At 44.7% G+C, this 24524-nt stretch overlaps 1 protein-coding gene across 4 annotated transcripts in view; it reads left to right on the top strand.

The window, feature by feature from the left end:
* MRRF (mitochondrial ribosome recycling factor) overlaps positions 1 to 22978 on the top strand; it is a 55476-nt gene extending 32498 nt beyond the window's left edge. For 2 of the 4 annotated variants that reach the window (XM_027104948.1, XM_027104950.1), the window contains exons 6-7: positions 13106 to 13265; positions 22384 to 22978. In XM_027104948.1, the coding sequence (XP_026960749.1) occupies positions 13106 to 13265; positions 22384 to 22461 (238 nt within the window). In that variant the 3' untranslated portion in view covers positions 22462 to 22978. The remainder of the gene's footprint in view (positions 1 to 13105; positions 13266 to 22383) is intronic. The other 2 variants (XM_027104949.1, XM_027104951.1) reach the window with 2 other exon arrangements.
* Positions 22979 to 24524: the final 1546 nt, after the last annotated feature.

Here is a 24524-nt window from a genome sequence, read left to right as displayed (position 1 = left end):
CACATCCCTGTTCTCTCATTCTCTGGGTATATCAGCTTGGGTCCTCTGAAAACAGATTCCAGGACAGAATTAGATGTGCAAGAGATTTATGGGCAGAAAGGCCTGTGAAAGAGACAGGGTGCAGGTCTGCCACTGGTGAAGAAAGGAAAAGAGGAGGACTGGGTAGAAGACACCTCACACTGCAGTGCATTTCTGAGAAGGTCAGCCGGGCTGATGGTGCGTTCCTGAGCGAAGATTGCCCGTCAAAGGAGTCCCTGTGCCACGGGTGGCCGTTGGCTGACAGTGGCCTGGGGAATGTGCTCACTGTAGTGACCTTGGGCAAGTCATTAACTTTTGGAAGCTTCAGCCTCCTTATCTGTAAAATGGGCGTTATTTCTATGATTTTTTGAAGAATAATGGGATATTATATGTGATACTCCTAGTGTGAGGCCTGGTGTGTCATAAACTTTAATTCCTTTTTCTTACAGTATTTGTTATTATCTAATTCTCCTGGTTAAGGAGTTCTTGGAAACATTCTTTTTCTGATTATTTGGGAGTAAAACCAACAATATTTTCTTTCTGTTCGCTGACTGCTCTTTCAGTCCTTAACACTCTCTTTCCCTCTTTTCCTCACTAACCCCCTCCCCCAGCCCCATGTTCATTTTTTTTTCCTGTCTTTTCCTCCATTTTTAGGGGTGGGAGGACTTGAGTCATTATGTTGTAATTATCTTGGAATTTAAGTTGCTCAGGAACACTGTAGTTTGTTTGTTAATGAGTACTTGGTTTGTTCTTTGAATATGAATTGTGGTGACCAAGACCTCCTGGAAGGTATATCCCAAAGAAGCAAATCCGCTGACTAGTCCTGCCTGTGGTGTGAGATTTGCGTAGTATTTCTGGAAAGGCCAAGGGATCGTGGCTCTTCTCACCCTCAGCCCAGTGTCAGCAGTTCAGCTTGACACTGAACTGCTCCCCAAGGCCTCGCAATTGTGGGATAATTGCCATCATTGGCTCCCACTTTTCCTTCAGGCGTTGTTAGTGATCATAGACCTTATGCCTAGGCCAGGCTCCTGCCCTCAGACTTTGTTCCAAGGTGACAGCATGGAGGAGAATTCTCCTTGGGATCGGACCAGGCAGTTTCACCAGATTACAGTTAAAAGCCCTGGGCTGTGGTTCTCCTAGGCTGGATTCTCTTTCACAGGTGTATTTTCGTAGCACAGGCTGATGTATGGTCTCTCATGGATGATGACCAGGTTTTTCTAGGGCGAGCAGCTGGTACGGCAGGGTGTAGGGTCCCCAGGCTGACTTAAACAGGGAGGGGTAGCTGCTGTGCAGCCAGGGAGAGCTGGAATTGACACCTGGAGGAGCCAGGCTTACAGTCAGAACAACTTGAATAAGAGAACCAATGAAATGAGTTGTGTGACCTTAGGCTAGTTACTTCAAGGCTCTGAGTCTCGGTTTCCTCATCTCTAAAATGCGGTAGTAGCAATATTTGCTTTTCTGAAAAGTTATTGGGAGAAACTCTTGTGGAGGATAAAGGGGAGAGGGAGCAGCAGTAGACAAGGAGAGCCTTTAGACCGTGATGCAGGTCTGATACCAGTGAAGAAAGGAAAGAAATTCACTAAATGAGAAATAGTGTTATTTTTAAAGTCTTCCTTATCAAGTTAACTGTTGTTGCTGAGTGTTCCCATGACCTCTTCTGCATGGTGATTGTTAACTGTTATGGGGAAGCAGTCACTGCCATCCCACAGGTGAGAAGATCGAGACACGCTGCCTGCCATCAAGCTTTCCACCTAGGAGACCAGTACTGTTCAGTGACGAGAACCAGATGGGCATATGGCATCTTTCAGTAGCTCTACTGAGATATAATTCACCCATTTCAAGTGTATAATACAAAGGTTTTTAGTGTATTCAGAGTTGTGCAACCATCACCACGTTCAGTTTTAGGACATTTTTCATCACCCCACAAAGACATCCTGAACCTACTAGCAGTCACTCCGCACTTCACCCCAAATCACCCTCCTAGGGGTTGGTCGAGGCAGCTACCAGTCTGCTTTCTGTCTCTGTAGATTTCCCTATTAACACTTCATATGAATGGAATCACACAGTATGTGGTCTTTTGTGACTGGCTTTTTTCACTTAGCCTAGTATTTTCAAGGATCATCCATGTTGTAGCATGTGTCAGTGCTTCATTCTGTTTTATTGCCACATAATATTGCATTGTGTGGATATGCCACATTTTCTTTATCCTTTCATAAGCTGACGAATATTTGAGTTGTTTCCACTTTTTGGCTATTACGTATAATGCTGCTGTGAACATGCTTTCGGTTCTCTTGGGTATAGACATACAAGTGGAATTGCTGGGTCATGTGATAAGTCTGACTTTCTGAGGATCTGCCAAACTTTTTCGCAGGGACCACACATTTTACATTCCTACCAGTAATATTTAAGGATTCTAATTTCCCCATCTCCTTGCCAGCACTTATTGTTGTTACTGTTATAGTTATTATTATTCCCATGCTAGTGGGTATGAAGTGGTATCTCATTGTAGTTTTGACTTGCATTTCCCTAATGTTAATGATGTTGAGTATCTTTTCATATGCTTGTTTTGCCACTTGTACATCTTTAGAAAAATGTCTATTCAGGTCCTTCACGCAGTTTTTAAATTGGGTTGTTTGTACTTTTGTTGTCGAGGTGTAGGAGATCTTTATATGTTCTGGATACTAGACTCTTATCAGATATATGATTTTCATCTCTTTAATTATAAAAATAATACACATTTATTGCAAAAATTCAAATGCTACAGAAAAATAAAAGTTATTTTATTGTTCCCCAAATATTCTTCCCAGAAGTAACTGTTGGTAAGTTTAATATATATCCTTCCAGATTTGAAAAGATGCATACATACACACACACCACACACACACACACACACACACACACACACACACACACACACACACCCCTACATATTTAGTTTACATAAACGGGATTAAGTATCTGCAGTGCCACAACTTGCTTTTTTTGCCTTAACAGAACCTTCTGTACATCTTTTCATGGCGATCTCATTGTTTTTGTGCCTGCAGAGAAGTACCGTTTTGAGATGGGTATAATACAGATGAGGAAACTGGGGTTCAGAAAGTTAAGTACTTTGTTCAGAGTCACAGATTAGTAAGCAGAGGAGTCATTATTCAAATTGAATCTGTTTCCAAAGCCCATGTCCCTGCCACACTATCACACTGCTCTATAGGCTGCTGCCCTGGAGCCTCCTGCCCTCTAGCTCGGTGGCCTCTTTGTGTAGCTGCTGTGTTGCTTTGTGCATCTCGTACCAGGGATAGTGTGTATAAGGTGCACATTCTAGGAAATATCGATAGTACCCTTTTCTTCCATAAGTCGCATACATATAAACCTTTAGTGATGGTGAAAGAAAAAAAAAATCAGAGGAGACCGCCTAATGACCTCATTTGGGCTGGGGCAGCCACCAGCTGCATTTGAGCAACTGTAGCTGCTTTTCCAGCCCTTTTCATGCCCGCTGCCTGTTCGCCATCACTGCTTTCCAGGGCCGTTCATTCATTCATTCTGCTGGAGGACTTCCAGCACGGTACGTTGTTTCTCTCGACTTCCAAGCCTGGCGAGCCTCCCTGCAGTTTTAGGATGGCTGCTTTCTCTTCACCCAGCCTGTGGCTTTTTAGGAGAGCTTCCTACTATTCAGGTCCCAAGTGTGTGGAATGGGGGCCCCCTCCCTGCACAGATGTTCTGTTTGAAACACACAAGAAAGTGCAATCAGGAAGCAAGAGCGGAGCGTGGGCTGCGGAGAAAGTTGCCATCAACACCTGTGCAGAAGCTGCGCCCAAAAGGACAGACTCCTCCTCCCCCCGCCCCTCTTCTGTCGTCACCCTTTGTGTCCTGCACCTACTTACAGAACCTGGCAGTTGGCCGCTGGAGATCAGCTCACTGTTCTACTGCCCACCTGTAGGGACTCGCTTTCTCCTTTCTCCCCGCTGTGCTTAGACTTGTAGGGGAGCCGGCGGAGTAGCAGTGAACGGTGTGTCTAAGCGGGCCTTAGTGAACGAGCAGTGCTCTCCACGCCACTGCAGCTAGTAAGATTAGCTGCTTAGATTTGTCTAGCGCCAGCAGGGAGACCTGGAATTCACGAATCAGGCTGCACTGGGCTCAGATCCCAGGTCTACCAGGAACTTGTGTGGCCTTGGGCAGGTTACTTGATCTGTCTGAGCCTCCCTTTCCTAATCTGCAAACACCAGGTAATAAGACCACTAATGTCATAGGAATGATGTGAAGGTTCACTCAGCTAATGCACAAAGTGTGCGTCATCTCAGAGCTTGGCATGTGGGAACAGCTCTGCAAATGTTAGTCATTGTTCTTCTGATTGAAGGGGAGCAGATGGCACTGGGGCTAGAGGACTAGGCAGTTATCCGTGGGTCCTTGCTGCGATCATAATGTTTCCTCCTTCTCTCCCTATCTTGCTTTATTTTCTTCATAGCACTTATGTGTCGGTTTATAGACTTACGTGTACTCTTTCTCTCCTTCACTAGAATGTGACTAGGCCAGTTTATTTATCTCTTGTTAAAATAAAATACAGTGTGTGTTTGTGAAACAAAAAAAAAGAATGTGAGTAGGTGGAGCATCGTCAGTTTGGTTCATTGCTGTATCCCTAGACCCTGAAACAGGAGCTAGCGCGTAGTAGGACAGTAATGCAGTCAGTGTGCCCACTGCTGCTCCAGGTGCTATTTGTATACTAACTGCTATATTCATAACAATCTTTTGAGGTAGGTATGTCATTACCCCTATTTACAGATGAAGACGCTGAGTCACAGGGGAGGGGAGTTCTTTGTGCCCAGTGTTACACGGTTAGTAAGGGGAAGGACAGGCGTCTTTCTCAGAGCCTGGGCCTGTAGCCACTCTGCTCTGCTCTCTCTCTCTAGTGGGAGACTTCACTATTATTTTTATTACTGATCTGATTGACAGCTTTTAAAATAGTCAGTACCTACACATGCAGAATTCTTTAACCATCATCTGTCATTCGCTGTTAACACTAACTGTGGAAGAAGAAAGGTAACATTTTTATTACTCCCCCTGCCCCCATTTACAGGTGAGCACACAATAACAGATAGTGTTTCTTGAGCAGGTCACCATGACCGGCACATTTAGTAACTCTTTTAATCCTTACAACAATCCCATTAACTTAGTGGTATTATACACATTTGACAGATGGGAACACTGAGGCATAGAGGCAAAAGTACTTGCCCAGGGCCATACGTCTAAGCAATGATAGATCTGGGCCTCAAACCCTGGCAGTCTAGCTTCAGAGACTGTTCTCCTAAACACTTCAGTAAACACCCTTCTTTGTGATCTAGGGAGGAAAAGTTAATTGTCCACAGTTACCCAGCCTCTAAGTGGCAGAGCTGGGAGTGGAAGTCAAGTCTACCTTGACCGCCAAACCTGTGCTCTTTGTCCTGTACATGAGAGCTGAGGTAAGAGTTACCTCCACATATCCCTGGACTTGGGTTTCCAGCCTTCTGTGGTGACAGGGAAGGAGAACGTGAGTGACTTCATCAAGGTCACCCAGCTGGGAATGTGGAGCTGTGACCCCTGACCTCAACCTCGTCTCTCTTTCCATCACGCTGGGCTGTATTTCAGGATGGCATGTCTGGTTTAGCCAGGCCTCATTCACAGGACAGGCCTTTGAAAGCAGGTGCCCACTTGTGTCCCCAGAGAAAACCGAAGGTACTGCTGATGGTAGAAGTCCTTCCAAAGTGTGTGTGTGATTTCCTTTGGGCTAGAAGGACATCTCGTGTCTTTATGAGACATGTAAGACAGGCTGGTGAGCTGGGGGGGGTGGGGTAGGGTGGGGACGGGGGCTGGTGAGGAAAGAGGGGAGGGAGAATTGTGTCCCTAGGAGCATAGGAAGTCTGGCTGGGCTACACAAACAAAAACATTTCCTTCGGGGCCAGCGGCCCCAAGGCATTGGGCAGCGCCCACCAGCAAACAATAAAGCAGGGCATGTGTCTGCTGCTGATTGCAGGCCGATGCGCTGTTGGCGGGGAGTCTCCCAGCAGCCCATTGCAGAGGCGGGCAGCAGGCTTTCTCTTGGTGGAGCTGGCAGAGATGCGCTTCCACAGGCTGTTTGTTCCCTGGAAGTGGGCCACCCTTCTCCCTCAGCCTCCTGCCTCCCGTGGCCCCCATGCCCGCCCTCGCTCTTCCCGTTCTGCCCCTCGCTGCCCACCAGCCACTCAGTAGCCTAAGTTCCTAGTGACTGAATCCTTTTTGACTGCCTTCTCCCCAAACGCTCGCATCCTGTCGTCCCCCAGCCTTGGAGATTCTGTAGTAAGGAAAGCGGCCACCCCGTATTGGGCTGCTGCAGTGCATACACACTGGCCATGCGCCGAGCCCTTGCCACCATCATTTCATTGAATCCTTGCTTCCACCCTGTTGGTAATATTCTTCTATTTTACACATGAGGAGACTGAGTCAGAAGAAGTTGAACAGCGCGCTCACGGGTCTGAAGCTAACAAGTGGCAGAGCAGAGATGCCAGCTTAGGTCTTCCTGGCTCTCACATGTGTCCTTTCTACCTTTTTAAGTCCCCTTTAAGTGACCAAAGATCCTTTTGAAGTCTGACATATTATACTGGGCAGGCCAAAAAGTTCGTTTGGGTTTTTCTGTAAGATGTTAACGAAAACCCAACCAGACTTTTTGGCCAGCCCAGTAACTGGTTTAAACTGCAGTTGCCACGCTGAGCATAGCGTCCTCTGATGGACACCTGATGAATGGCTTTGCACATGTCCCGTTCTCGTTGAAACCATAGGAAGTATCATTTCAGTTGGGGGGACTCTCTGCTTCGTGAGTTACCAGAGGGGCATGCCCCTCGGCTTATTGTTCATGGGAACATGCTCAAGGAATTTTTCAGGAAGCCCCCATCCAGGATGCTACTGGAAGGCTCGCCTGATGGAGTTTGTACAAACAAAGTGTGACCCTCCCAGCTCAGCCAAAACCCCTGCCTTATGTGGGGAGGCTCTCTGACCGTGGCGGAAAAGGCTACTGTCTTCATCATCCAGCCGAGAAGCCACTACAGGCTAGGCCCTGAGCTCCCCCTCCGTGGGCCTAGAGGCTTCTGGGCAGACTTTCGCCATATCCTTAGATCTGGTTTGTACATTGGTTTCTGCACAAAATACAAGTCTGATCACGTTTCCTCTGCCTCACTCAGACGTCTGTGATATTCCATGTTGTTCTTAGAAACAATCTACTAAGTCTTTTTCTCTCCTTCTTTTCTTTTTATTGTGGTGAGATATACATTAAAAATCTACCATTTCAGTTATTTTTGTTTTTGTTTTTGTTTTTTTTTCGGTACGCGGCCTCTCACTGTTGTGGCCTCTCCCGTTGCGGAGCACAGGCTCCGGACACACAGGCTCAGCGGCCGTGGCTCTCGGGCCCAGCCGCTCCGTGGCATGTGGAATCTTCCCGGACCGGGGCACAAACCTGTGTCCCCTGCATCGGCAGGTGGACTCTCAACCACTGCGCCACCAGGGAATAACTGCGCCCTCAGTTATTTTTAAATGTACAGTTCAGTGGTATTAAGTACATTCACATTGTTGTGCAGCCAATCTCCAGAACTCTTTTCGTCTTGCAAAACAGTAACTCTGTAGCCATTAAACAACAACTTCCCATTCCCCAATCCCCCAGGTCCGGGATAATCGCTATTTTACTTTCTGTCTCCATGAATTTGACTGTACCAGGTACGTCATATAAGCAGAATCATATAATATTTGTCCTTTTGATTCCAGCTTCTTTCACTTAGCATAATCTTTTCAAGGTCTATCCATGGTGTAGCGTGTACCAGAACTTCCTGCCTTTTTAGGCTGAATCGTAGTCCACTGTGTGTACCTACCCCATTTATGTGTCCATTCATCCATCAGTGGATCTACTAAGCCTGAATACGGCATTGAAGGGCCTGCGTACTAGTCTCGCCCTTGCCAGCCCTGCCGGCCTCCTCACTGGGCACAGTCTTTCTCTGCTTTCTGTGCTGCAGCCACACTGCCTTTCTTCAGTTCCCCCAGAACTTTACCTGGAAAAAGGCCTTTGTTTTACACGGGTCATTCCTTCTAGTGGGAATGATCTTCCCTAGCTTCTCCACTCCTCTTCATCTTAACCTGAATATCCCTTAACTTAAATATATTCACACTTTCTTCTGGAGTCCCACAGGAGAGCTTGCTCAGCCTCCTTTCCCCTGCTTATTTTCATAGAGCTCAACATGTCTTTATTATGCTTCTTACCACTGTAACTTATTGATTAATTGTGCATGTGTTTTATGACTGCCTTCCATGCCAGACTGTAAACTCACTCTGACATAGTGGCTGGAATGCAATAGGTGCCCAGTAAATAGCTGCTGAAGGAAACTACAAACTAAGCGAATGAATGAATACCAGAAAGAGAAAAATTCATGGCTATATGCTGGGAACATTTGGATTTTTAAATGTGCACAAGATGTTAAATTACTAGTCAGATCTCAGAAAGTCATCTTGCTGGAGCACAGATTGTTTGCCCTGTCATCTCTCTGTTGATAAAAACTTCCATAAATAAACTGTTCATTATTTGAAGATGCCTCATAGTTGCCAAAACATAAACAACAATAGCAGCAAAGGCAGCTTACATTTTCTGATTGTTTCTATCAGGCTTTGTACTGTGTACTTTCCATATATCATCTCACCTAATCCTCACAAGGTCTCTGAAAGGTGGATGCTGGGGGTTTTGTTTGTTTATTTTCAGTTTCTATTTCCAGATGAAAGGACCAAGGTGCAGAGAGTTTAAATTGCTTGCTTAAGGTCACTGAGCCAGTAAGTGGCAGGTGCAGAAGTGGAGGGGCATCAGGGTAGGATGGAGTACCATCCCCTCCCCTAGTGCCCTTCCCCTCATTAACGGAAAGAGCTTTTTATCCATTTTATAAATGGGGCCTCTGCCTTGCTTTTCTTTGAAGCCAGGGTTTTGTGGCTAAAGAAGAATTTGAAAACTCCAGGTCCACAGAACAAATTTGACCCTGATGCACCTCTTTCAGGCTCATGCCTTCCTGCCGTTACATCTCCCACTGTGCTTCTGCCTGGAGTGCCCTTTCCTTTCTTCTGCAGCTGATGAGTTACTGTGCGTCTCTGGGGCATTTGCCAAACCTTGAGACAGAATGAGCTGTACTCTCTGCATGCTCCTCCTGCAGAAGGCCTGTCCATCCGTCCTAGCAGCAGTCGTGCTCTTCCAAAGTAGAGGTTGACAAGTTTGTCTACCCTGCTGGACTGAGCCTCTGGAGAAGTTGGACCAGGCCCGCCTCGTCTCTGGTGCTCCTCAGCCCAGCCCGGGATCTGGCAGGGAACCCCGGGGCCTCAGCCAGTGCTTGATGAGTGAATGCATGCCAAGTGCAGAGCCGGTGCTCAGAACCAACCGGCTGAGACCAGAGCCTGGAATACAGCTAGCCTGTACTCAGAACCCTGTGAATGCGAGATGGAGACGATCAGATGTATTAATCACTGGTTTGGAAAGGAATTAAAATATTTCCATAATATAGTATGTTTCTTTTCTAAAACAGATGTGCCTTCGTTGTTTCATGAAGAAGTAATTAAGTGTGTTTGATTAAAACATTCATAAACACGATCAGATTTATTCAAGGCTACTATATGCTGCTGTCTTTATTGTTGGTACTTTATATAATGTTGTGTGTGCATCTCCCAATCACCCTGTAAGGTGTTTCTATTATCTTCATTTTAGAGATGAAGAAACTGGGGCTGAGAGAGATTAATTAGCTTGCCCAAGGATAGTCAGCTTCTGAGTGATAGATACAGGAATAAAATGTCTGTCTTGACTTCAGAACCAGTGCCTTTCCATCATCCTGACTGCTTCTGATCTTGTAATTTGAATACGTTCAGCTCAACACCCGGAACCACCATGCAGAGACGCCTCTCTTCTTCTCAGCCCTTCCTGTGCCTGGTGTCCCCTCCCCCTCCTCCCCCCACCCCGCCCCCGCCCCCCGCCACTGCACTCCCCTCTCCATTTCCTTAGAATATTACCTCTGTATTTGCATCCTGAAACTGAAATATTTTTGTCAGTGTCAATAACTGAATACTATTATATATGGAAACTGGTGTTAATAGTGTAGTAAGGTCACATTTACATTAATAGATATAAAAAATACACTTTATTAAGGCCAAATTACATATATTATGAATTTGTTTTCTTTATATAGCCATTTATTCTTAAGGGTTTTTTGAGTCCCAGTTTATGTATTTTTAAATGTGTGATTTTTTTTTCCTCCATGTTAAATATAACAATGTAGTGAAAAAGAAGTTGGTTAGATAATTTTTTTATTTTATTAAAGATTGTCTAAAAAGCAGGCTACCTATTTCAAGTTACATGTGAAATATAAGATTGAAATACTTCTCTGTAGAGAAGTTAAAAGGTTTCTTACAGACTTAGACGCATTTATTTTCTGCCCCTCCTAGTATTTCAGCAGGATTAAGTTTTTTGAATCAGTGGATCAAGTTTTAATTTTCCTGTTCCTTCCTTATACTGACATATGCTTTGGCAGAACAAAAAAGAGACCTAAACATGTCAGCATGATTTTTGTTCAATGAATTAAAAACCATAAAAGTAACAAGATCTGATCCAAATCCCTAAACTCCTGACATGGTGGTTTTGTCCTTTTCAGTCCCAAGATTCATATTACTGACTTTGAAAAAAGCTTTATGCCTGGAAGCAGAAGTTACGGCAGCAGCACATAATTTATTTGAAATAGATTGCAGGGGGTAGGCAGCATGGAGTAGTGGGAAGAATACAGGCTACAAAATTCTGGATTTGAATCCCAGTTCTGTCACTCAAGCCCATCTGTGTACCTCAATTTCCTCATTGGAAAATGGGGGTTTTAGAATCTAGTTTGATAAGTTGTGAGGTTCAGCGAGGTAAAGTACTCATCTGGCATTGAGGGGCTCCGTAATGGTAGTCATCAGGATTATTTTTATTTTGAGAATGTTTTTAAGAATTTGAGAATTCTGAGAATTCAAATAGCTGGATCCAGAAGGATTTATTTATCACATAGTCGTCCACTTTGTCCTCAGAGCTTATTCTTTCCCAAAACTCTTTAATTTTTTTTCTCATCCTATCAGGAAAAAAATACCAGGTAAATGCCACTAAATCTTTAACACCTGTTTGCCACTGTTTCGCATGGAACATATACCCAGAACTTGGGATTATCCTTACTAAACCGAAACCACGTAGATTTGAGGATCAAGAACCACATGCCAGTGATCTGCAATTCAGGACCCAGGAGGCAGAGGAATTTTTTCATACTAAGAGCATTGGCTTTTGAGACAGGCCAGCCTAGGTTTGACTTTGTGTAAGATAACCAAACTTCTTTGGACCTTATTTTCTTCATCCATGAAATGGAGTTCATGATCTTACAGGACCCCCTGTGATACAGCTCTCCAGCCTCTTTTCTTGTTACTCCCTTCTCTGTTATCTGTGCTCCAGTCAGTTCCTCACATGAACATGATCTCGTTGTAACTTAAAGCCTTTGTACGATGCTCTTTCTTCCTCCTGGAGATCCCTACCTGTATTGGCAACTTTGCCCTCATTCTTTAGATCCTTGTGGTGTATTAGTCAGGATAGGATGGGCAGTGCTCTAGTAACAAGCAACCCCCAAATCTCCATGGCTAAAACAACAGAAATTTATTTCTTGCTCATGATGCATGGGGCACTGTTCATCATAGTCTCTCTGGGGCCTAAGCTGATGGAAGCTCCCTCCCAACTTGCACTGCGGCCAACAGAAACAAATGTGGTGCAGTGCACGCTGGCTTATAAACCTTCTGCCCTGAGGCGACACCCATTCTGCTCACATCTCACTGGCCAGAGCAAGTTGCACAGCCACACCGAACTTCAGAGGGGATGGGGAAGTGCATTCCCACTGGAAGGAATAAAAACCAGAATATTAGTGAACAAACCTAATGACTACCATGCTTAGATATTATTTCCTCAGGAAAGTCTTCCCTCCCCAAACTGACCCCTCCCCAAACTCAGACACGCTCTATTGTAAAGGTCTGTTTACTTAGCTCTCTCCCTAGCTAAGCTCCCTCAGAACAGGACAGAGGTCTGTCACCTTCATCGTAGCACGTTCTGTGCAACCAGAACTCTGACAGGTAGTAGGCACTCAGTGCGTACACGACCAAGAAATGAAGGCAGGACGAACATGCTAGACTACTTTGCTGGCTTGTTGTGATGATTAAATGTGAAATAGGAATAATAACTGCTTCATACAGTTGTTGTAAGGGTCAACTTACAAAAACTTATAAAGTGCCTGTCGCAGGTGTTGATAATAGCCCTTCAGTGTGCTCATTGTTATTATGATGAGGATATTAACAGTAAAAATAACTGACATTAAGCATTTTTAATGTGCCAGACACTCTCATGGGTACTTTAAGGAAGTTAACTGGTGCAGTGGTTCTCACATGTTGTGTCTGGGTCAGTGTTGAGGTGATTCACAAGTAATTTGCTATAATAATAGTTAAGATTCTGAAGGTTGCTGCTTATTTGTTTTGGGTGATTTAGAGGTATAGAGATGGTGCTACTTCTGTAGCATCATCATGCATTAGCACTGCTTTCTTTAGCTGGAGACAAAGGGGTGGAATTATAGCTAATAGTTGCTTCCTCTTATTGAGCACTTAAAATGTGCCAGGGTCAGCGCTAAACAGTATACACGCATCATCACATAATCAATCTCCACACCACCCATTTAAGTCAGGTACTGACTATCCCCATTGTACAGACGGGAACTCTGAGGAGGGGAAGTCAGCTATGCATCTGGTAAGGGGCATGGCCAAGATTTGACTTCAGGCCTGCCTAGACTCCCTGGCTCGTGCTTTTAAGCAACACTCTTCTTACTGGCTGTTCTCAGCTATCTCACCAGGAACTCTCCTTGACCTTGAGCATCCCCATGGGCGTGTGTCAGGAACGTGAAAGACCCTCCACCGGCAGAGAGTAAAGTTACAAACTGCTGAGCTAGTGGGCAAAATGATGTTGAATTCTTGGCTGGCTGTTAACGTGTGGGATGATCTTGTTGAATGTTCTTTTGTCTTTTATCAGAGTAACCAGGGAGCACAGGGAAATGCTGGTGAAACTGGCTAAACAGAACACCAACAAGGCCAAAGACTCTTTACGGAAGGTTCGTACCAACGCAATGAATAAGCTGAAGAAATCGAAGGATAAGGCCTCGGAGGACACCATTAGGCTCATAGAGAAACAGGTACTGTTGCCAACAGATGTAGTGCTTATGTATCTGACCCAGAAGATCGCATGTTCATGCCTGAAGTGAGGAGAATGAAAATGGAATACTCCTAGTTCTTTCACTGATGTGATCGGTGTTGGCTGAGTCTCTGTTCTGGACCTGGCCCTTCACTGGACCCTGGGAATAAGGAGGAGGAGAGGTAGCTGCTGACCTTCCACTGTGTTCCAGGCTCTGAGCTGAATGCTTTACAGCACTTCATTTATCCTCATCACTACAAAGCTGTGAGGTGGGTGGTGAGGAAACCGAGGTCCACAGAAGGTAGATAACTTGCCCAAGGTCACACTGCTGGTAACTGGCAGCAGTGGGATCCAAAGCCAGCAGACTGATCTCAGAGGCTCTACTCCGATGCTCTCCTGTCTATGCTTGGCTGTGTGGGTGTGGAGAACTGGGGACTTGGCACTGTTCTTAGTGTGCTGAGCAGTGGCACTTCAACAGGGCTTAAAGGAGCTACTGGAGTGAAATAGTGAGAGGCGAGGGGGAAATGTCGAGCAGCATATGTAAAGGTATGGTGTTGGAAAAGAACACCATTCAGTTAGATAACCGAGGCTTGGACCTGGGATGACACTGGGAATGGACAGAGAAGACACAGTGGCCAATTCATAGCAGGTCTTGTATACCAGAGTGAGGAGTCTGAACTTTAACACGTCCAGAGGTTCCCACATTGGCTCTGCGTCTTTATCAGTCATCCGTGGCCACAAGAATGCCATGTAGCAAAGTACCTCAAAACTCAGTGACTTATATATCAAGCATTGTTTCTTATTCTTGTTTCCGTGGGTCAGCTGGGATGTAGCTGTTCTAGGCTGGGCTCAGTGTACTTGCCTTCAGATCTTGGGTGGGGCTCAAGTCTGCTGTCCACCTCTCCAATCTTCTGGAGTCAGCAAGCTTCCCAGGGCATCTTTTCATGGCAACGGCAGATGCCAAGAGCCCAGCTCCTCAAGTACATTTTAAGCACCTGCTCTTGTCACAACCCACAGGCCAAGCAGATCTTACGGGCCAAGCCCAGCACCACTGGGGCAGGGAAGTATATATGTTCATGGAGGTCTGGGGGAAGGAGTGAATACTTGTTGAACAATAATCTAATCTAATCTATCATCACAGCATTCCAGTCACTTGAGGAGCTAATAAAAATATGTATATCCTCCCCTCCCCTCCCCCTCCACTCCCAGAGACTGAGTCAGTGAGTCTGGGGTGGGGCCTAGGGGTATGCATTTTAAAATGCTCCCCAGGTAATTCTGAAACAGGAGCTCCCTTGAACGATTATTTTTTCAGACAGTGGGGCCTCACACTTGTGTTCAAAAGATGACTGCGGTCGGTGGCTGGGTGGAAAACGGATGGTAAAGGGCAAGAACGGAGGCCCGGAGGCTGTTGCAGAAATCCAACCAGGAAATGATGGTGGCCTGAACTTGAGTGGTACCAGTGGAATTAAGATGGGAAGATGAATTTACCAGTCTTGAGGAGATAGAATTTTTAATGTTTAGCATAATATAAAGGGCTTTCCCAAAGCCTCCTCGTCCACAATAAAAGCATTATCTTAGGAAGATTGAACAGGAGTGTGGGCAGGATGGGGAGTAAAAAGGGAAGATGCGGGAGGCTAGGAGAGCCGTTAGGGGCTCATCAGGAAGAGGCCATAAACTGGCTAACTACTCCCTTCTCTTAGACTCTCACTTAGAATGCTAGTCGTCGACCAGGCCCAGCAGTCACCCAGGGGAGAATTTTAGGTGGATGCCCGGCCCGCTCCTGCATTTTCTGATTCAGTAGGTCTGCCTAGGAATGTGCATTTTTAAAGAACTCCCAGATATGCGAAAGCAGACAGGAAAGGTAGCGACCTGGAAGCATTGCAGCATACCCCTGTAACGGCACCAGTGTTAGAAAGAGGTGGTTCCGCACTTGATGTCTTATAACCTTGGAGAAGTTACTTGACTCCTTGGAGTCTGCTTCCTCTGTACAAAGGGATTCGTAATTCCTCCCTTGAAGGGTTGCCCTGGGATGCTAGATGCACCATTAGAGTAGGTGACACCAGCCCCTCGGAGCACCCTTCCTGACCTCTTTGTTCCCTCCTCTTTGCCTGCATTAGCTCACAGAGGTTCAGAGACTAGCCTGGCCTTTTCTGAGCACTGCCCAGGCCTTGGAAGAGTCTAGCTGGGGCAGCTCCTTGTCTGTCTCCCAGGGGATTCCGTCGCTGCAGTTGACACTTGGCCTTTGTGTTGCTTCCTGGTGGTGAGCCTGTGGACCTCTGGGGCCTGTCAGGCACTCCTCACTCAGCAAGTCTGGGCATCTGCCTCAGGGACCAGAGCCCACGCTCCTTGAAAAAAGAAAGAATGATCAGATATCCAGCAACCTCCTTTTTCTTTTTTTTGTATCTGTCTTCTTGTACTTTTAAAAAAATTATCGAGGTAACGTTGATTTATAATACTATATGTTTCATGTATACAACATCATATTTCGACTTCTGTACACACTACAGTGTGGTCACCACCAAAAGTTTAGTTTCCACCCATCACCATACAGTTGACCCCCTTTACCCATTTTGTCCTCCTCCCACCCCGCTTCCCTCTGGTTACTACTGAATCCATTCTCTCTGTGTGCTTCTTGTTGTTTTGTTTGATTTGTTCACTGATTTTGTTTTTGGGGTTTTTAGTTTTATTATTTTTTTACACCAGCACTCTTTTTTTTTCTCTTTAAATTTATTTATTTTTATTTTTGGCTGCGTTGGGTCTTCGCTGCTGCGCGCGGGCTTTTCTTTACCTGCGGCGATTGGGGGCTCCTGTTCATTGCGGTGTGCAGGCCTCTCATTGGGTGGCCTCTCCAGTTGTGGAGAACGGGCTCTAGGCACGCGGGCTTCAGTAGTTGTGGCTTGTGGGTCCCAGAGTGCAGGCGCAGTAGTTGTGGCGCACGGGCTCAGTTGTTCTGTGGCCTGTGGGATCCTCCCGGACCAGGGCTCAAACCCGTGTCCCCTGCATTGGCAGGCGGATTTCTAACCACTGCGCCACTAGGGAAGCCCCTATACCAGCACTCTTGATAAAACCTACTTGACAAAGATCTCGCTCAAAGCCTTCACTCATTAGCACCTGCCTTTTCACCTTCCTCTTCAGATTAGATTTTTTATTCCGTGCTTATTACTGTTGATTATTATTATTTTCCAAAATGAAAACAACTTTATTAGTTTTTTTCTTATACTAAACTAATAGATGTTTAGTGTATATTAAAAAATTAAGGGCTTCCCTGGGGGCGCAGTGGTTGAGAGTCCGCCTGTCGATGCAGGGGACGCGGGTTTGTGCCCTGGTCCGGGAAGATCCCACATGCCGCGGAGCAGCTAGGCCCGTGAGCCATGGCCACTGGGCCTGCGCGTCCGGAGCCTGTTCTCCGCAATGGGAGAGGCCACCAAAAAAAAAAAAATTAAGAAGAAAGTAATTGGAATCTCATCACCCAGAGATTACCCTTGTTAACATTTTCTTGCAGGCCTTCAAGTTATCTCTGTAAACACATATGTAATATTACAAGAAAAAGGATCATACTATATATATTACATGATATATCCAGTGCAATAATCTTTATTATTTAAGATATTATCACTTAACTATTAGTTCTTACCATTGTTGTTAATAACTTTATTTACTGTCATATGGTTAAAAGTTTGCACGAGAAAATACTCAGTTGGGACTTCCTGGGGGTCCGTGGTTAGGACTCGACACTTTCACTTATAGGTTCCGGGTTCGATCCCTGGTCGAGGAACTAAGATCCTGCAAGCCATGTAGTGTGGCCAAGAAAGGAAGGGAAGAGGGAGGGAGGGAGGCAGGGAGGGAGGGAGGGAGGGAGGGAGGAAGGAAGGAAGGGAGGGAGGAAGGAAGGAAGGAGGGAGGGAGGGAGGGAGGGAGGGAGGAAATACTATTTCTGTTTTGTGCCTAACCTTTATGGATTTTTTTTCTCCACATATCTGAGTAAAGCCACTGTAATGATGGTCATTCTTATTCTTTCATTCAGATAAGTGTTTTCTTCATCCCACACTGAAGGGATATGTGAAACAATGTTAACATTTTTGGTAATGCCTTCAAATGGGGATCATTTTGTTTAACTTCTTACAGAAAAGCTTGAGTAAAGTAAATATTAATTGTCTTTTTGCACACTTCATTTTGTTCTTTTTCCCCAACAGAAGGCACTGATCTGGAGTTTTGGGTGTGATTTTTTTTGTTTTTATTTTTTATTTATTTATTTTAAATAAGCAAGGCAGGGGCTGATTGTTGCTGATTGTTGCTTTATCAAAAAGTTTTTTGAAATGTATTTGTTTACTTTGTTTCTGAGCAGTGTAGGCTCATTGTAGAAAATGTAGAGAATTCAGAAGACTGTTCTTAAAAATGGAGAAAAATTCACCCCATAGTCCTACATTTGGGGATGTTTCTCCTTCCCCCTTCCCCTTTTTTAACTACATGGTTTTTAACATGATTGAAAACTTATAGTTTACGTACAATTTTGTATCCAGCTTTTTATTTTCTGTTTAGCATTGACTATTAGCATTTTCTTTTCCTTAAAAGAAGTCTTTGTAAACAACCTCATTCTGATGGTTGCAAAATAGTCCATCTTGTGGTTATACCATAATTCACTTTCATAAGCCCTCTTGTTGAACATTTAGTTTGTTTAAACATTTTTTGTTTAAAAAAACCTAGAATTTTTAATGTGAACTTAAAATGTTGCTCATCTTAGAAGTATTGTTTTTACTTCCACACTCCGCAGAAAAGATTTATTCTTTCTATAAATCCATAAACCTTTCTAGAGGATAATGTAGTGTATACCAAAACCCATACAATTTCTGATTCATTGACTTAGGGATGTATTTAAAATAAGTTATCAAGGGCTTCCCTGGTGGCGCAGTGGTTGAGAGTCTGCCTGCCGATGCAGGGGACACGGGTTTGTGCCCCAGTCTGGGAAGATCCCACATGCTGCGGAGCGGCTGGGCCCGTGAGCCATGGCCGCTGAGCCTGTGCGTCCGGAGCCTGTGCTCCGCAACGGGAGAGGCCACAACAGTGAGAGCCCCGCGTGCCACAAAAAAATAAAAAATAAAATAAAATAAGTTATCAAGAATCTTATCTACAGCAGTGTCCACTGATGTATTATGTATAATAGAAAACTGGAAACTGTCTAAATTTCTGATAGTAGGAAAATAGCTTCTTTTACATCCATTCACTGGAATCTCTCTATATAGACAGTTATACTTTACAGATGCAGTAAATGCTTTTGGAATGTATTTTTTTTAAGGTAGGTTACACTATCATCCATTTTTATAATGAAAAAGTATCATGTATGTGAAAAAGTTGGCAGCTTATTTACTTTAAAATGTTAATGGTGGTCATTTGGATTATGAACAATTATAATTTTATTCTTTGTGAAATTTTCTTTTTTTTTTAATTTCCAAAATTCTTTTGAGTCAGATTTTTTAAAACTGTATTATAAAAGTGTTTCATCTTTGGTATATAAGAATAAAAGGATTCAGTTGTAGGTCCTATTCCTGCAGTCACGTCTGATCCCCACCTCTCCTCTACAACCTTCCCAACCCCCAGCCCAGGCCAGCTCTGCTGAAGAAGGACCAGGGTCTTCCCACTTGGGACTCTGACATCTGTCAGCCTGCTGTTTCACCTTCACTTTAGTTTGCTATAAATGGGTCTGCTGAACATTAAAGCACTTGGCAGAAACCACCAGTAAATCTGGCCAAGATCCTTTCACTGCCGCTTTTTTCTGAGAAACAGAGCCGCTCTGAAGTGAAGCTGGGTGCTAGTGGGGCTGAAGGGCTCCTAGCAGACTATGCCGGCAGGCAGGCAGGAAGGCTGGACTGAGTGAGGCAGTGGGTGGGAGCAGCACCCACCGGCACTGTGGGCGTTCTGAGCTTTGCTACCCAGGCCTGCCCCAGGGGTGTACTGTGTGCTCTCACCCGTCTCCCTTTTCTGTCTCTGCCTTTCATTTTCCTGAACATATAAGGAGCCAACGTGATGATGATGATGATCATGACCATGACAGTGACGATGATGACGTTATCATCTTTATGAGGCAGCATGTTGTAATGGAAAGGGCTCTTGCTCTGAAGTCAGACTAGGCTGGATTCGAATTCTAGCTCTTTCACTTCTCAGCTGTTAAGGTCAGCAAACGGCTTCACCTTTCTGGGCCCGTTTCCTCATCTGTAAAGTGGGAGAAGTAATGCCTATCTCACAGGATTGGTAAGAGGACCAAATGACGCAACACACTTTAAAGTAGCCAGTATGGTTGCCGGTCTTCAGTAATTGCCCGCTTTGCCATCCTACTCCTCTCTCTCTCAACCTTATGGCTTTGAATATGGGAACGGGATTAACTGCTTTAATGAGTCTAGCACAGCCGCCCTTGAATGAGGAAGGACTAGGCCAGGTTCTGTGGGCTCCCCAAAGGGAGTAGCAGCATTAAACTGGCAATCAGGGGTAGGTGAGTTCTTGGCTCAGTCATACCACTGACTTTTTATGTGATCTTGGGCAGGTTAGTTAACATCTTATGCCTTCGTCTACTCCTCTGTAAAATGGGGATAATACCTGCCCCACCTGCCTTATAGTATAGGTATGTAACATTGTTGGATTTGAATGAAGTAACAGAGGACAAAACATTTCTGCATAGTGTGAACTACTGTGCAACTGTCAGGTGAAATCATTAATATTCACAGTATATTAAAGGGAGATAATAATAGTATTTCATACATTTTGAGGATTATGTGAAATAATGCATGTAAAGTTTTTAGCCCAGTGTTAGGCTCCTAGTAAATAGATGCTGTTGTTGGTATCCTTGTTGTTGTTAATCATCGTTATTTTAAGATGGAAAAGATGAACTTGCAGGTGGACTGTCCCAAGGGCACTTTGTGCCTATAATATGGCAGAGAGTTAGTAAATATTTTCATCAATTGATTAATTTGAAAAGAAGTCAGAAAGTGATAGTAAAAATCAGAGTAACACAAGCAACATTTGCATAGCAAATAACCAGTTTAAACGTACTTGTATATTCATGATTTTGTTTAACCCTCACAGTAACTTTCTGAGGAAGGGAGTAGCATCCCCATTTGAGAGATGAGGAAACTGAGACTCAAAGTGGGAACTTGCACATTGTCACCCCACTGAGAATTTAACCCATGACGCATGTTATCAGATTGTTCCTGTAGGTACTCTTCCTCCCCCCAGTCCCAGTCTCTGGCCCCAAACACCATTTTTCCAGAGGAGGCTTGCAGCCCTCGTTCCTGGCCATCCCAGGCTGCCACCCTGCAGGTGCTGAAGTGCTGCTGGGCACCACGCCACACCCCATGCAAGGCGGCTGCTCAGGGTGGGGGCACAAGAAGCCTGCCAAGGGTTTGTGTCGGCTGAGTGAGGAGGCCCAAGCGGCTGTTTCAAGCTGGTCCTGTTCCGGAGTGCCCAACAGCCCCAGTGGAAAGCCTTGTTCTCCCCACTCCAAAATGTGCAGCTGCTGCTATGGCAAGAACCTGGCTGTCTCCCTGCCTGGAACCAATTGCTCCAAATCCTTTCCAGTGCATTTATTTCCCAGTTCCTGGCCAGGGCCTGTGGTCTGCAAATAAAGATGTCACACAGCCGCTGTGCGGCTGAGCACACAGATCCTGGGCACCACGCAGCCCCCTTCAAAGCTTCCTGCCTGAGGCTTCCTGCCTGAGGTCCCTTTAGACATGAGAGGGAGGCTGCAACACTCACTAAATTCTGTACTGTGTTTTGTTTTTCATTCTTTGAGTGAGTATATGTTTATTGCAGAAAATGTGGAGAATATAGAAAAGCACAGAAAACGAATAATGATTCATTTAGCAAATATTTCCTGAGCACTTGCTATGTACTAAGTTTTATGCTAAATGTGACAGATACCGACATGAATAATCCATTTCCTGTCTTCCCATCACTAAAAGATAATCACTATTAACATTTTGACACATTTTCTTTTAGTGTAAAAAATACGTGTATTTTTAACATATTTGAGATCATTTCTACTGCGTATATACCCATTTTGTATTCTGCTTTTTCTTTAATTCAAGGGTAACATGAGCATGTTTCCATGATATTATAAATAATATCTTGAAACATTATTTCTTTTTCTCTGATTACAAAAGCAATCCAGGCTTGTTATAAAACAGACATTTCAGAGCTATATACTGGAATGTTATTTATATTTATACCCTCTCCATGAGAAATAGACAGTCTTAACCCTTTTTAACAGCTGTATGTATTCAATTACATGTGCTGTCATTTTAAATTTTCTGATTTATGATTATAAGCTTTGGTATATATCTTTGCATATAGAACTTAAGAACATTTTCTCAGATTCCATTTGTGTGGTAATTTCCCAGTTGAGAGAGTTTGGGGTTAAAAAATGGTAATAAGAACATTTGCATCAATTTGAATTCCTATCAGTGATATGTGAGTTTATCCATTTCACCATAGCTCTGGCACTGAATATTATAATTAAAAACCACAACATCAAATTTTGTTAACTATGGTAACTAAATTATGTCTTGTTTTAATTTGCACTTCTTCAGTGTCTATTGAATTTTCCATGTTTGTTAACCAGAGGTACTTCAGCTTTTTTCAGTACTTTTTTTCTGCTTGTCTCTTGGGATCTTAATATTCTCCTTATTAATTGGTATGAGGGCTTTATATAGCAGAGTGTCTGAGGTGTAGGAAATTCTAGATGTTCATTAAGGGACAGATAAGACTGGCTTCTCTGTACTCTGTAATAATAGTTAACTATTTGGGGCTGTGCAGTCAGACTACCTGGGATTAAAGTCTGTCATTGCTGCGTGCTAGCTGTGTATCCTGAACAAGTGATTTTAACTGCCTCAGTTTCCTCCTCTGTGAAATGGGAATGATAATACCATCTCATGGTATCCATTTCTTGCCGTTAGGAGTCACTAAGAGTACGTATACGAAGTTCTCTAGTAGAGTGCCTGGCTGCGATGCAATTCATGTGAGCTTTTGTCACCATTATTGTTTCCCAGATAACCTTTCATAGTTCTGGAATATTTCTTCCCCTCCCCTTCTCAGCCCCAGTTATCAGGTTGTCTCATTTTGTGTTTCTGCAGATCAGCCAAATGGCCGACGACACAGCTGCAGAGCTGGACAGACATCTGGCAGTGAAAACCAGAGAACTCCTTGGATGAAAATCCCCCAGGGGCCAGCAGTGCTCCCAAGCCCAGTTTCTAGTAGGTCCCATGGGTGGCAAATTGGCACCTCTCTACCCCATCCACACGGAAGGCTGTCCCCACGCACTTGGCAGTCCTTGGAAGGCCCAGCCTTCCAGTGGGACACTGTTGATTCCCTTCCTCCTGTCCCCTGTCCACCCCATCTGCTCTGGACCTTCTGGCCTGGGTGGCCCTCAGAGAGTCTCTGTTGCTGACAGAGGGCCTTTCCTCGGGCCATCTGCCTTGACTGTGACATCACCGAGCTGTCAGGACCATTGGCAGGCTTGGCACTGCCTGCGCCTCACCTTGGTAGCCTCCTTTTCAAACAATTAGTCAGGCCCTGTCCCCACCTTTGAACTCTGCTTGGGCCAATGTGGGCCTTCACCTGTGCCTGGATACCTTTGCTAGAGGCCCATTTTCTAACCAAACAATAAAATCTAAATAAATTGATTGGAAAGAATAACAACCGCAAAGGAAAGGATGGACTCAGTCTGAATTAATGATCTCTGAGTACCTATGTGTAAGCATCCAGAGCAGCGCTTTTGCCTCCGAGTCATCACACGTGCTCTCTTCTCTGCCTGGACCATTCTCCGACTCCTCACGTGGCTGGTCCTGTTCATCCCTGGCTCTCAGCTTGGATAGCACTTCCTTGAGGAAGTCTTCGTTTATTCCCCCAACCTAGGACGCCTGTTATTGGCTCTTCTAGCACTGTCCACTGCTTTTATCTGAACCTTAATTGTTCTTTTTGGTAATTAGTCTGTATATTTTTAGTTTCCTTAGAAGTTAGCATAATGCCTGGAACATAGTAGGCATTCAAATGTACTGTGAATGAATTGCACGTAGTAGCTACTCAACAAATGCTGGCTTTTTCCTTTCTTTCTGGTCTTAACACAGTTATTCTGTCATTTTCTACTCTTTCCTTTGTCCTCAACATTTACTTGGTAATGAGATCCCTGTCCCCAGAGCCTACCTGTTATTGATGGACAAGTGGTTTATTGTGGCTCATCTTTGGGTACTAGGTTAAGTTAGGTTTTCCCCCCAGTAATTTTTTTTCCTTTGTTCTTTTGTTCATTCATGCATTCATAATATAGCCATCATGAGCTAGATACAGTTCTAGGTAATATTTTTAATCTTCACAGTAAACTCACAAGATGCGTATTATCTCCATTTTACAAATAGGAAAACTAAGACTTGACAATATTAGATAACTTGCCCAAAGTGTTAGAGGGTTTCATTATTCATTGTCAGTCTCATTCTACAGAGAGGGGAGAGCTCAGAGAGGTTAAGATTTTTTGCTTGGGGTCACACAGCTAGCAACTGGCAGACCTGGGAGTCACACTGAGGCCTGATCTCAATTGTGCTCCTCCCACTTCGTCCTGCTGCTGTCCCAAACGGTGAGCACCAACTTTGTGCCGGGTACTGTGCTCTGTGCTGGGAATACAAAGATGGGTGAGATGTGACTCCTGTCTTTGAGAGGTGCATGGTCACGGGCCTGAGCTGCTGTCTATGATGTCTTGGGTGGAAGGTGGGAAGTTTATTCCAGTTCTGCCAGACGTCTGCCTTTAGAAAGGAACCCACTCTGGCAGCAGCAGGGCCTGGCTGCCTCCCTTCGAAGCAGCATCCAATTGCTGTTTGACTCCTCTCAGACTCTGTCCTGTGCGAGAGGTAATAGGGCTGCACTTCTCCCTCTGCTTGTACTGGCAGAGCAGCTGCAGGACAGCCAGCGGGATTCAAGGTCAGAATTAGGTCAAAGATGAAAGAAGCGAACCATAATCTCCTGCCCCGCTTACCTGTCCTCAGTCCAACCCCATTCACCAGCCCTGAGCAGCCATCACACGATCGGAAGTCAGCTGGGGGAGGGACAGGGATAGAAATAGCAATCAAGGAGCCTTTTTTGGAGTAAGCCACATGGCAGGGGCTTTGCAGCAGTCTTTTGTGAGTGGCCGAAATCCCCCAATCACTGCAAATGTGCTTCTCAAAGATGCAGGATTTTTTAATAAACAGAGGAAATGATAAATTATGTTGTAACTCCACTCCAAAGG

The sequence above is a fragment of the Aethalodelphis obliquidens genome, unplaced genomic scaffold, assembly GCF_003676395.1.
Source record: "Aethalodelphis obliquidens isolate GAN/ISIS:26980383/991018 unplaced genomic scaffold, ASM367639v1 scaffold7, whole genome shotgun sequence".
Classification (NCBI taxonomy): domain Eukaryota; kingdom Metazoa; phylum Chordata; class Mammalia; order Artiodactyla; family Delphinidae; genus Aethalodelphis; species Aethalodelphis obliquidens.
The sequence above is the reverse complement of the archived record's forward strand: the minus strand, read 5'-3'. Positions and strand labels throughout refer to the sequence as shown.